The 14,121-nt window shown below is 43.6% G+C and overlaps 1 protein-coding gene across 4 annotated transcripts in view; it reads left to right on the top strand.

Moving 5' to 3' along the window:
* The window catches only part of CACNA2D1 (calcium voltage-gated channel auxiliary subunit alpha2delta 1), a 659,278-nt gene that overhangs the window by 291,672 nt on the left and 353,485 nt on the right, over positions 1 to 14,121 (top strand). For all 4 annotated transcript variants that reach the window (XM_037889245.2, XM_037889243.2, XM_043552428.1 and 1 more), the window contains exon 4: positions 10,926 to 10,985. In XM_037889245.2, the coding sequence (XP_037745173.1) occupies positions 10,926 to 10,985 (60 nt within the window). The remainder of the gene's footprint in view (positions 1 to 10,925; positions 10,986 to 14,121) is intronic.

The raw sequence follows: 14,121 nt of genomic DNA, 5'->3' as shown, positions 1-14,121 counted from the left end.
GGCCATGTCAGACTTTCTCATTCCCCAGCATTCTGCACTATAAAGTAGAGTTGAATGTACGCAGCTCTGATAAATCTTGAGTTTGGTTTTGGTGTTGTATTTTGACGATTTCCAGACTGTATTTAAGCTCCTGACGTTGTTCCTGGCTTTATGGATTCTGTTCCGGATGTGCTGGCTTGTTCCACCACCATGGCTGATAGTGCTGCCCAAGTATATGAATTTTTCTACATTGATGAGAACATGATTCTCTATCTGTACTAGTGATGGTGAGGCAATATTAAAGGTCACGATAGCTGTCTTATTGAGATTGATTTTCTATCCTATTTTCTGGCTGAATGTGTTGAGTGGAGTTGGTTTTCTTTTATATGGTGTTGGGTATATGATAGGAGAGTGAGATCATCTGTGAAGTTCAGGTCTTCAAGGGATGAGAAGGGTGTCCATTTAATGCCTCTTGACATGTCTTTTGTTGAATGCCTCATTATCCAGTTGGTGGCAATGTTGCAGATATGACACACCCCTGATGTACTACTGTTTTGACTTCAAAACTGAGCTCACTGTGATCAACACTGCATGTAAAGTTGGAATAGAAGCTTTTGATGATGTTGATTATACAGAGAGGGATTCCATATGCCCACAGAATGCACCATAGGCTGGTCCTGTGAATGCTATCAAAAGCTTTCTCAAAGTCTATGAAGTTTATATAGAGTTGCCATTGCCATTCTAAGCATTGCTCTATTATGTTTCATAGCGTGAAGATCTGGTCTGTGGATCCATGCCCTTTCTGAAAACCGGCTTGCTCTTTTCTGAGAGCGCTACCAACTGCCTCAGATATGCACTGGACTATGATCTTACTTGATACCTTGCTTGGCACAGATAAAAGTGTGATATCACACCAGTTATTACAATCACTGAGAATTCCTTTCTTTGGTATCTTCACTATTACCCCATTGGTCCACTCATATGGCAATTTTTCCCTTTCCCAAACTGATGCAAATAGAGGGGCCAGGATAAATGTTGCTAACTCAGGATTTACTTTGAACAATTCTGCATTCAAGTTATCCTTGCCAGGATTTTTTCCCATTTTTTAAGGATTTGATGGCTTGAATGATCTCTTCTTTAGTTGGGGTGTCTGTGTTGATATCAAGATCTTCTTCTGACTCCTAGATGTTTGCTTCCTCTTTAGGTGGCTCCCTGTTCAGGAATTCTTTGAAATGCTCTGTCCAGGGCATTTTGTGTTCTTTTTCTGTTGTCAGTACGTGGCCTTGTTTGTCCCTGATGAGTGTTTGTTGCTGTCTGCCATTTACCACTGATAAGCCACGTCATTTTGTAAACAGTTCCTTGTTCACCACGAGCAGCTGTGTCCTTTGCTTGTGTTGCCAGATTATCAGTATAATGTTGTTCGTCCGCTCTCACAAGGCATTTGACCTTCCGGTGTGCCTTGCTCTAGTGCTTGTGATATTTGTCCTTTAGCTTATGGGATTTTGTGTCTAAAACTTTTTTCTTCAGGGCTCATCTGGTTTCTTTGGCGTTCCAAGTGCTGGATGTAATCCACTCCTTCCTTCTCTTCTGCCTGTAGCCTAGACAGGCTTCACTGCTCAGTTTATAGATTGCTGTTACTTTGTCCCACATCTTGTTGTTCTCCTCATCTGCATTCCCCTCCTTTTCACCAAGGTCTGCAAGTGTCGGAAACCTGTTCTTTAACTGCAGAACAAAAGCTTTCTGTATTTCAGGGGACTTTGTCAATGTTATGGTATCTATGTCCCTTGTTTGGTGGACCCACACTTCTCAGTTTTAGATTGATGGAGGCTGTCACAAAGTGGTGGTCGCTGCCAACATCTGCTCCTCTTTTCACTTTCACATCTGTCAGCGAGCGTCACCATTTGCCATTGATCATTGTTTGGTCAATCTGGTTCTTATCTCTGCCATTTGGAGAACATTATGTCAGCTTGTGAATTTCATGATGTTGAAATAGGGTTCAGCCGATGACTAGTCGTTCATATTGCAGAGATCAAAAAGGCTCCCTCCATTTTCAATCATGGTGCCACACCCATGTCTTCCCATTGCTCTGTAATTGTTTGTGTTGTTCTTACTGACCTTGGCATTCAGGTCTCCCATGTGACTTTTGGCAAGTAGCTTCAACCTAAGTTTTCTAAAGGGGCCGTGAGTTTGCATGCCCAGCTTTGCACAACTAGGGCCTGATTTCCAGAGGTGTTGAACATCTGCAATTGGAGATGTGGGAACATCTTAGAAAATTGGGCCCCAGCTGTCTAATATTGGGCAGCTGGGATTAAATGCCACTTTTGTAAATGTGGGGCTTTACCTCTCTGTGGCTCAGTTTCTCAAAATTCAAAATGTAGGTGTAAAGGTGGGTAGACATTTTTAAGGTGTTTTGAGATCTGCATTTATAAAATGCTACAGAAGTGCTAAGTAGCTTTATTATTTAGGGTTGATTGTTTTTATTTGGAATACACACACAAATATGGATGGTTATCCAAACTACTTGAAACTCATGACTGCAAAGCTGGGCTGGGAACTTCAAGAGAACAGGCGCTTTTATGATTTTGCGTTATTAATTCGTCCACTCAATAGAAATACTGGATGTGAGAATTAACTTTCTTATTGGCTTTGGGCAGTTCCACTGTGAAGTACAGTTGAGCACAAAAAATGAACAACTTGTTAAATAAGAGTCTCTACAGATTTCAAAGAGAGGTTCATGTCTGGTTGCTCCTTACCTTCTCTGAAATCCTTAGCAGGGGCAATGCAAACAGATGTTCCTCCACTGTAACCCATTTACCAGTTTGGGTTCCTCTTGTCTCTCTATAAACCAGAAGCAGATCAGAGCTGTCCTTCAAGGATATATTGAGGCATGTGTAAGGAGCCCAATACAAATAAATACCTGTGTTGTATAGTTTTGTGCAATGATGTCACACTATGTCCCGCTTTGCAATATTATTATGAAACATGGCTTAACCAGCTATCGCTCATTAGAGCACATCCTCTACAATTTGTTGCAGAACTGGCTGTATCAAGTAAAGAAATGGGGATTTATAAATCCCCATCCCATTGCATTATGCCGGTGCATTATCACACTGAGGTATTTGAGGTAATGAATTAATCTAATGAGTTGTATGGGGGCAAGCCATGCTTTGTCCCAGCACAATGCATCATGTTATAATGGAATTGTTTTTGTTTTGCAAACATGGAAGTTGGCCAGTTGGAAGGTAATTGTGGGTGGAAATGCTGATAAGGCATCAGTAATTTCCTATTAGCTATGAATAGTTTGAATTGCCTAACACAGTAGAGTGGGCACAGCTCTTCTTTGGCAGTGGAACAGGCTAGGCTCTGACATTGTTTATAGGATGATTGCAAGTAAATAATAATAATGAGATAAAATGAATGCAGTGCTTGTGAAACGTGCCAGCCTGCCAGTCCTGGAGTTTGACTTCCTTTCTCCACAGTGCTGGTCCAACACTGACAGCACCAATGGAAGCGTCTTATTAGGACATGGTTACACTTGCAGATGTAGAGCGCTTTGAGTTAAACCCGCCTTCGGAGAGCGCAGTAGGGAAAGCGCTGCAGTCTGTCCACACTGACAGCTGCAAGTGCACTGGCGTGGCCACATTTGTGGCACTTGCAGCAGCATTGGGAGTGGTGCATTATGGGCAGCTATCCCACAGAGCACCTCTTCCCATTCTGGCACTGTGGCTTGTGGGAAGGGGGTGGGAGGTGCGGGGCATTCTGGGTCCTGTCCCAACGCCCCTTGATGCATCAGTTCGCATCCCAGTGATCCCTGTGCTTCCGTCCGCATTTGGCGCCATCTTTCAACTTTTTTTGTACTGTGCGCTCTGTCTTCCCGCTCGGTCTGCAGGAATGGAGCCCGAACAGCTGAGTATGCTGATGAGTCTCACCAGCACGTCACGTTTGGCAGTCAAGTTATTCCTTGTGATTCAAAGTGACAGTGAGGGCTCCGACGATGATATTGACTCGAGTAACGCATATGATACGAGTTTGCTTGTGGCATTCACGGGCATGCTCAGCACCGTGGAACACGGCTTTTGGGCTCGGGAAACAAGCACTGAGTGGTGGGATCACATCGTCATGCAAGTCTGGGATGATGAGCAGTGGCTGCAGAACTTTCGGATGAGAAAAGCCACTTCCATGGGACTGTGTGATGAGCTCACCCCAACCCTGCGGCACAAGGACACGAGATTGAGAGCTGCCCTGAAGGTGGAGAAGCAGGTGGCTCTTGCAATCTGGAAGCTGGCAACTCCAGACAGCTAACAATCGGTCGCTAACCGGTTTGGAGTGGGAAAGTCGACCGTTGGAATTGTGTTGATGCAAGTTTGCAGGGCCATTAATCACATCCTGCTCAGAAGAACCGTGAATCTGGATAACGTCCATGACATTGTGGATGGCTTTACACAAATGGGTTTCCCTAACTGCGGAGGGGCGATAGATGGAATGCATATTCCAATTCTGGCACCAGCCCACCTAGCCTTGGAGTATGTTAATCGGAAGGGATATTTCTCTACGGTTCTCCAGGTGCTTATGGATCACCGTGGGCGTTTCATTGACATTAACGCAGGCTGGCCTGGAAAGGTGCAAGACGCATGCATCTTTTGGAACACTTTCCTGTTCAGGAAGCTGCAAGCAGGGACTTTTTTCCCAGACCAGAAGATCACCTTAGGGGAAGTCGAAATGCCCATTGTGATCCTTGGAGACCCTGCTTACCCTTTAATGCTGTGTCTCATGAAACCCTACACAGGAAGCCTTGACAGCAGCAAGGAGCGGTTCAACAACAGGCTGAGCCGGTGCAGAATGACTGTGGAGTGTGCTTTTGGCTGTTTAAAGGGCCGCTGGCGCTCTCTGTATGGGAAGCTGGGCCTGGCTGATGACAGCATCCCCACAGTTATGTCTGCGTGCTGTACCCTCCATAACATGTGTGAAGCAAAGGGTGAACGATTCACTCAGGCATGGAACTCGGAGGTTCAACACCTGGAGGCTGAATTTGAACAGCCAGAGAGAAGGGCTATTAGAGGGGCCCAGGTCGGGGCTGCAAGGGTTAGGGATGCCTTGAGGGAGCAATTTGAGGCTGAAAGCCACCAGTAATGTCTAGTGCCCTGCACGGGAGTGAAGTGCAGTGATTCCAATGTTAGTAGGATTCTGTGTTTGCTACGCTGACTTGCAGTGCCTGTTGCTTTCCTGGGCTAAGGTATCTTTTACTTTATGCAATAATACAGAATGTTTTCAAAGCCAAAAAATCCATTTATTGAAAAGAAACACAACTGCTTGGGAAACAGAAAGGGCAAGGAGGTGGAGTGGGGAACAGTATAATCACAGATTTGCATATGTCCTGTTATCATACTCAACCTTCCTGTCTGGAGTGCTGTGCAATGAGTGCTGCACTTCAGGATGGCTATACTGCATGGTGATGGGGGTTGAGTGCAGAGAGTAAGGGTCGTAGTTTTCAGGGCTGGGTGGTGACACTACAGATTTTGGAGGCAGCTGGTGGCAGTAAGAACCTGAATGTTGGGGAAAGTGGGTTGGAGGTGACATGGGGGCACAAGGGAAAGTGTTTTGGGACAAGGGCTGCAGGGGTGTAGTGCTCCACCTGTATGGCTATGAGTTCCTGGATTGAGTTCGCTTGACGCTCCATTATGTTTATCAGCTGATGCGTGCTTTGCTGCCGGAGCACTGCATTTTTGTGCCGGCGCTCCTCGTTCTGCTGGCGGATCCTCCTTTCACTGTCCTGCCACTCCTGCACTTTTTGATTTTCATTACTTGAATGCTGCATTACTTCATGCAACATGTCTTCCTTGCTTCTACGTGGCCTCTTTCTGATTCTTTGGAGTCTTTCAGCCGGTGATAACACGGATGGCTGAGATCTCAAGGTTGCATCTGTAAAGGCAAAATGAAACACTTAACAGAGGCAGCATTGTTCACACCAGGCAGAGCAATGATTCTCCCATTCTTAAAGGCAAGCACAGTCTACACAAGAGCATAATTTGCCCAACCCAAAGCGAGCTCACATAATCCATGGGAGCCCCAAAATGGTGAGTAAGCACAGGGTCAAGCATGACTGATTGTTTCACGGCTATACTGTCCTCTGAGTTTCTGTGCCTTGGGGAGAACAAACAGCAGCAGGGGGCTCCTATACTGAACATTGTCCCCACATTTTCCACAGGAGTTTGTCCTGGAAGATATCTCGCTGCTGAGGGTGACCTGGGAAACAAGGGAGGGTCTTCTACTGCAATGTGGCTTCCGCCCCAGCCCATATGCAGCTTGCCTGTGTGCAGCAATGGTCCCCCCGCCCCTCACGGCACAGTGGCGCAGACAAGTTAGCCTTACTGGGACAAGGACCACAGTGCTCTCCCGAGAAACCTGTGCAAGTGCATTGCCTAAGTTCTGGATGAGACCTTTGAAGAGATCACTGAGGCCAATTACCATGATGTGAGAGAGCACATCAACACCCTGTTCTGCATCTAGGCATGCATGCAACCCTAACCTTCCTAGCCCCAAGAGCATGCACCATATAGCTTCCTTCCCAAAATAAAAGCCACGTACCGGGAACCTCCTCTGGTGTTTGTCCTTCCCCAAGCACTGGCCGCCGCAACTGGCTACCTTACTCCCATCTTGAGAACAGCTCCTGGCTGCATGCATCTAGGGATTCTGGGGTGTCTTCCTCCACCTCAGCACCCTCGCTCCCGCTTTGCTCCTCCGCCTCCTGCCTTGTTACACTGGGCTCTGAAGTGTCCATGGTGGTCCTCGGAATGGAGGTGGGGTCACCCCCAAGTATTGTGTCCAGCTCTTTGTAGAAATGGCAGGTCTCAGAGGCAGCACCGGAGCGGCAGTTTGCCTCACAGGCTTTGTGGTAGGCATTCTGCAGCTTCTTCACTTTAATCCTGTACTGCAGTGTGTCCCAGTCATGGCCCCTTTCCATCATGTCCCTTGATTTCTGCACAAAGGTATTGTAATTCCTGCGGCTGGAGCACAGCTGGGACTGGACAGCTTCCTCCCCGAAACACTGATGATGTCCAGCACCTCGCCATTGCTCCATACTGGGGAATGCCTGGTACATGGAGGCATGGTCACCTGGAAAGATTCGCTGAGAGCACTCCACGCCTGGCTGAGCAAACAGGAAGGGGATTTTCAAAATTCCCAGAGAATTTAAAGGGCTGGTCTGACTGTTAGTCACCTGAGGGCAGGGCAGTAGAGTTCAAAATGATGACCAGAGTGGCTAGAATAGGCATTATGGGACACTTCTGGAGGCCGATTAGAGTGTACTAACAGACTGGGCGTCCACACTGGTGTCACGGTGCTCCAGCAGGGGCGCACCAAATGTTATTCCACTTGCCGAGGTAGAGTACCAGGAGCGCTCTAGCCACGGAGTCAGAGCGCTCTGCGTGCCTTGCCTGTGCGGACATGTAGTGAGCTAGTGCGCCCGGGGCTCCTTTAATGCGCTCTAACTCACATGTGCAGCCAAGCCCTTAGCCTCCCACCAACCACTGTGGCCAAACTCGTTTCTAAAGGCACCACCAGCAGGATGGTGATCATTCAGGTCTCGGCCTCTTGGCTGAGACTGCAAACAAAAGCGACGATTTACACATTATAAAACTATTGTTGTTATCGGTCAACTGGCAATAAAATGGACACCACCAATTCATTTCACATAAGATTTGATCCAAAGCCTATTGTAGTCAATGGGGATCTTTCCATTGACTTTAACTGACTTTGGATCTGTCCCGTAGTGACCAAGATGTCATCAGAGGGTAATTAATTTTATTCACTATTGATCTTAACTAGATTCAAATAGATTACTAAAATCAGAGAGTTTTAGAATCCTGTTATCAATCCCCTGAGCCATCTAGCCCCATTTCTTCCCTCTAACAACATATCTCTAATAACATACCTCCTTTACACTGTTTTGCCTGAGTTGGATATTAAAATGAAGGATTGGTCTTTGAATTACCTTTTCCTTGTAACAAAGGCCTGTTAGAAAGGTGTGTTCTGTGCAATAAACATACGGAAATGTGTTTGTTGATATCCTTGTGTGCTTCCTTTGCTGTTTCCCTGACGTCTGACTTTCATTACAAAGTCTGAAGATGAATTTAAAGAGAGGGTGCTAAAGCAGTTCGTAGTGGGAGTTCTCCACAGATTGTGCGAGGAATTTCATGACACATATATATCTATATCTCTGTCTTACCCTCACCCCAACCCCAAACAAATACACACAAAAAACCCAAACCAAAGTTACATTAAAAGAACGCTATTAAGGCTGCAAAGTCGAGTCCTCAAAACGCAGGAAATGTCAGTAGGTACCTGTGTGTTCCAATCAGGAAGCTTACTCCTCCCTGCTCCCTGGACACTAGCATGGGGAGATTGAAAGCACCGGAAAGAAAATCTCCCTGCTTTTAGTTCTGGTGCCAGCCTGTCCCCAACCAGCTTGTAGCAACCCAGAGCTGTAATTGCAGATAATTTCCTGCTTAGCCCTGGCCTGGAGCATGCTTGGTGCAGATGGAATCATCAGAATGTATTAGCCGCAAAGCTCTAGCCAGTCTTTATTGAGCATGTGTGAACTGTTTCTCCACACTGCCCCCCCTTCCCTCCCAGAGGCTTGTAACTTGGCCATATATTGACAGATTTTCATAGGGTTGGGAAGAGGCCACTCTTCTGTCATATTTCTGAGCATGGGAACATTAGAGCTTTTCAAAGCAAAGGTCACTAGAATTTTTTAATATGGGCAAAACTAGTTATGCTTATTCTTGGAAATGGCTTTAGCATTTTGGGTGACATATTCTTTAAAAGAAAATATCTGCCTGAGACAGGAACCCGGGCATGGAAACTTTTAGCCCAAACAGTTAAAATCTGGCAAGATGATAAACAACTGAAACCATGGTCTTATAGTGGGACATGTCTGGCAACATTAATTTGTGGTGCTATTAGCCCCACCTATAATGTGAGGTAAGTATTTAGGTGGTAAAATTTATGCAGAAACATATGCTCGCCAACACATTATTTTCAGGATCTAATAAATCTTAGTGATTGGGTAACATAACGGCAGATTAAATTAATGGTGATAAGTGCAAGGGAATGCATGTTAGGGAAAGAAACTTTTTCAGAAACACTGATTATGAATTAGCTAGAACCTCTCAAGAAAAAGTTGGAGTAGTTATGGTCAGCATGTGCTCAGGGCAGTCTATCTAGTGATTACCATGTGTGGGTGAGCAAAAGGAACAGCAGAAAATATAATGGCATTTTTAAAATATATGGCGTGTTTTTACTCAATTGAGTATTAATTTTGTAGTTTCTCATCTCAGAGTATAGCCGAAAAAAGCGAAATGTCTAGAGAGGGGAACCAGAAAAGGCTTGGGAATTATGTATGAGGAGGGTTTTAAAATGAAAAATAAATGAAAAGGATTATAATGTTTTGACACAAGAAGAATCAGAAGGGACAGACATTCTTCCTTCACCATGACCCTTACTGCATAATGAAATTGAAAGGCAACACATTTAAATAAATACATTAAATACATATAAAGAGAGTGTATACTCCACCTATAGAAATATCACTTAATAAGGAGAAGAAAGAAGTAAATAACTTAATGAGATAAAAAAAATAATATATTTACATGTATGAGGAAAAAACAGTTACAACTATAGTGTCTCGGTTAAAAAATAACACGGGATGTCAATCTTCATGCTACAGAGAATGATCTGCCCCAGTGGTCATACATTGATTACATTGGCTAAGGTCATTATGTTTGTATAAATAGTTTATTGTCCTAGCCTGCTGATTTATCGGGGACTGGTTACGGCCACAGGGAGGACAACAAATGAGATAGGGTCAGAGGCTTGCTCTAGTATTGTAACTCCCATGTTGTGTTTCCTGATGGATTTGAGTAGGAATTCAGCTTTACCCTTTAGGTAAATATATGTGAGTTGAGCACCAAAGAGAGATGGGGTTGATGAGAGCTTTACCACAAGTGTTGGATTTCTGAAATTTTAGGTGAAAGAATTCTTTGATTTAGAGAGGGGCAATTCATATGCAAATTACTTTACAGTGACTATGCAGTGTTGTTATGGCTGTGTTGGTCCCAGGATATTAGAGACACAGGGTGGGAGAGGTAATATATTTTATTGGACAAACTTCTGTTGGTGAGACAGACAAGCTTTACAGTGACTAGGCAGGAAAGGAGATGGAACACAAAGTGGGGCCTATGAAGGAGGCAACTTAATCATGTCATGATCTCTAATAGCTCAGACTGTCTTGTGATATCTACGTCACCACCGTGATGGGTTACAAATAAATGCTTGTAATAGTAATTGGTATTAGGCAGATGAAAATGACTTGGAAACCTCACTGAAATAGCAGTTGCTGTTCAAGTCTACAGGCTGAGCTAGCAGCCTAGAAGAGATGAGGTGGAAGATCATTAATATCCAGTATGGCAATGCCTCTTTTCCGAAGCCCAGTGTCATTCCTGCAGGCTGGAGAAACTGCATATTATCTGTTTCTCACACACCACTGCAGGTGAACAACCTGAGTAAAGCATTATTTCTTGGGCTTTATACAGGTATCCTGATCTTCACCCTGTGGATTCAACTGGATGTGCAGCAGAGGGTCCAATATATTGAGTACATCCCACTTGTAGACGGGCATCTTTAAAAGTCTTCACAGTGATCTCTCATATTTGTTCATCAAGTTTAGTGTCCCCACAAAAAATAAATAAATAAGAAATTTAAGAAACTATAAACTGAAACTGGCCTACCACCTGTTACACTTCAGTGTCATATTAATACGGTTATGCAGCTAGCTGTTATGTGGGTTAGAAAAATAGGCATTCCTATAATGACCATTGTTTACAAGCATCATTATATTAAGACAAGTATTGAAAACACCAAATTGATGTCTTTTTCTTTTTCCTCAGAACCTTGCAACAAAAGCAGAGACATTTCAAAAATCGCATCAGTGGAGGGATGAGTTTGGGGTAAGTTTTCACTTTTCCCCTCATCTACCTTTTCAAAAATTTCCCACTTTACAATTGTCACTCTATTCTTGCAAATTGTCACTACAGCTGTGTCAGCAGGGATCTATTCCCCTGAAAACATGGATAGGGCCTGATGGAAAAAAATCTATGCTTTACGTCTGCTAATTTGCTTTGCAGTGAACAATGAATACATTTGAGTTAAATCAGTTTCTGTAGGACAGTGGTGTGACTGAAGGTGCCTAGGGTAGCCCACATTGAAAATTCCAAGGGCAGGGCAGGCTGCAAAAAGGAAAGCAGATTCTCCCAAAACTGATGGTTAACATTGTAGTTAGACTCACCGACCAGCCACAAAACTGCACTCCTGATCCCCTACACTGGTTCTAAAGAAGCTAGAAAAAAGAAATCACAGAGCCCCCCTTTATTGCATTCCAGTCTCTGGCTCCCAATCAGCAAGTAGGTCCAATAAAGTGAGAAGTTACTTAAAACTCTATTCACTATACTAAATGTTTTTCTGATTCCCAAAGGACCAGCCACATTACTAGATAAATATTAGTTTGGATCTTACCCAAAATGCCACACTGCCAGCCAATCCTTTGGTATTTAAATCTAAAGGTTTATTATAAAAGAAAAGAACAAGAAGAGAGTTGTTAAATGGTCAAAACAATCAGATACGTATATGGACTCTGAAGTTCTATGTATCAGGTTCTTAGCAGCACTAGTGAGTTTTCTAGCTTCTAAAGTCCCTTTGGAACACATACAAAGCTTGGATGGGTCTATCAGTCCTTTGTTCTAAACTTCTGTTTGTAGAGAAGTTACTTCAGGGGTGAGAAGCAGGACTGAAGACCAAATGGAGATGATGCAGTTGCCTTTTTATATCCTCTAACATGTGACTTGAACAGCCTTTGTCCCAAACACAAACTTACATCACATGGGCATGGTTTGGTATTGCCACCCTTACTTCTGTGTTGCTGCCTTCAGAGCTGGGCCCTCAGTCAGCAGCCGCCACTCTCTGGATGCCCACCTCTGAAGGCAGCAGTGCAGAAGTAAGGATGGCACGGTATGATGTTGCCACTCTTGCTTCTGTGCTGCTGCTGCTGGGGCGCTGCCTTCAGAGCTGGGCACCCGGCCAACAGCTGCTGCTCTCCGGCCACCCAGCTCTGAAGGCAGCTCAGAGGTAAGGGTGGCAATGCCACAACCTCCCTAAAATAACCTTGCAATCTCCCCGCAACCCGCTTTTGGGTCAGGACCCCCAGTTTGAGGAACAGTGGTCTCCCCCGTGAAATCTGTATAGTATAGTGTAAAGGCACACAAAAGACCAAATTTCACAGGGGGAAACCAGATTTCATGGTCTGTGACGTGTTTTTCATGGCCATGAATTTGGTAGGGCCCTACTTATACACACACAGTTAAAAATATGACTTAGGTTCTGGCCAAATTCAGATCCTGTAACTAGCTCAGAAGAGCCTGGATCACTAATGGGCAAGAGTCTGCAGTTTTGGTGGTCTCAGTGCACAAGGGGGTGGATAGTTTTAGATACTATGTTTGATCATACACTCTTTTACTGCTACACTATGCACTTGTGCCACCTGGCTAGCACTGTCTCTAGGCTTTCCTTTTTTCTTTTGCCCTTCACCTTCAATGGGAAAGATGCAGATTGTCATACTCCCTTCAGGTCGCGTCAGAATTCATCACCCAGGAGAGATCGCAAAGTAATTTTTTAAGTGTAATTTTATATTAATATATACAGTTCAGGCAGTGGCTGGAGTTATAGAGTTAAAGCAATCACAATCTGTGCATATCTTATAGGCCAAAAGAGTCTGCAGTTGGATTTGTAATAAATTAGCTGCAAACCAAGCTTGTGCTTTACTGTTTTGAGTTAAGATGAGAACACTGTGCAGAATATAATAACCTTGACATTAGGTTATGCAATTAAATTGAGAATAAATGTATTAAGCATCTTATAATTTAATTTGTTCCATTTTAGCCAGAAGTAATCTTTCTTCTCTTCTGGCCTACTTTTTAGAAAATGCCTGATCAAATTAGCTTGCACACAGATCTTTTTGATAAACTTATGTTTCACTGCAAGATTCATTCTCCTAATGACTGTTTTGGAAGCAGAAGCTGTACTGTAGAAGGTTTTCAATGGACTCTGCTTCTTATTGTATTTGTGGTTTCGTAGTGTCTTGTTGGATGGAGTTATTTCTTTTGGGTTATTAAAGCCCCTTCAGCACCATGCGTATGAATCACAAGAGAAACAAGCTTTTCTGGAAACAGTCTATTGCTGATTTTAATTAGCTTATGATCCGCAATGATCTTGACAGCCATATTGTAGCACAATGATAGCCTGTGGGGTTTTGGAGGGGGAAGAAAAACAAAACAAGCAAAAAAAACCCCGCAATATAACACGGGAGGCTCACTCTTACAGAGTGATTATATTGGCTGATTTCAGTGGAAGAAACCGAGGGGAGCGAGGGTAAAAGACATGACATAAGTTCTGAGGTCTGTGTAGACGTATGAGAAGTGTGCCAGTAGAAAAAGTGTCAGAGCATCTGTTGTAACAGCTGGTTCTGAATGTAAATATTTGTGCACAATTACATAACAGAAGTGTTCAAAATATACTAAGGTTCAAAGATTTTGTCTGTAAGCTAGAGTTGAACTGGGATAGAGATCTAGTATCCTTGGCTAATTAGATGATGCTAAAATAATTGGTGTGGGGTAAATTTCCAAAGGTTCAGTTCAGATAAGACTCTAAAAATGCAAAGTTTATCCAAACTTACCCAAAACTTTCTGGTTAATTCTGCTGATAGTTTCATGTAGAGCTAGTAAAAATTCTCTGACTTTTTGGGGGCTGGGGATAGTTAGGAAGAATGTAGATGAAATTCAGATTTGGATGAAAACAAAGAGACTCTTCTTTGTGAAAAAGTCCTCATTTTTAATGATCTCTAGTTCCATGAGAGAAGACTTTCTTGTAATATTTCTAGTTTCTAGCTTTATTTTCCAGCTGAAACTGAGAACTGTTACACAAGAACTGCAAGCAAAAAGTAAATGATCTTCACTTTTTTCAGTGCTCAAAAGCTCAGAGTTTGGGACATTTTAGGAGAGCATCAGATCAATATTTATTTTACTTGAACTGCTT

The sequence above is a fragment of the Chelonia mydas genome, chromosome 1 (assembly GCF_015237465.2).
Source record: "Chelonia mydas isolate rCheMyd1 chromosome 1, rCheMyd1.pri.v2, whole genome shotgun sequence".
Lineage (NCBI taxonomy): Eukaryota > Metazoa > Chordata > Testudines > Cheloniidae > Chelonia > Chelonia mydas.
The sequence above is the reverse complement of the archived record's forward strand: the minus strand, read 5'-3'. Positions and strand labels throughout refer to the sequence as shown.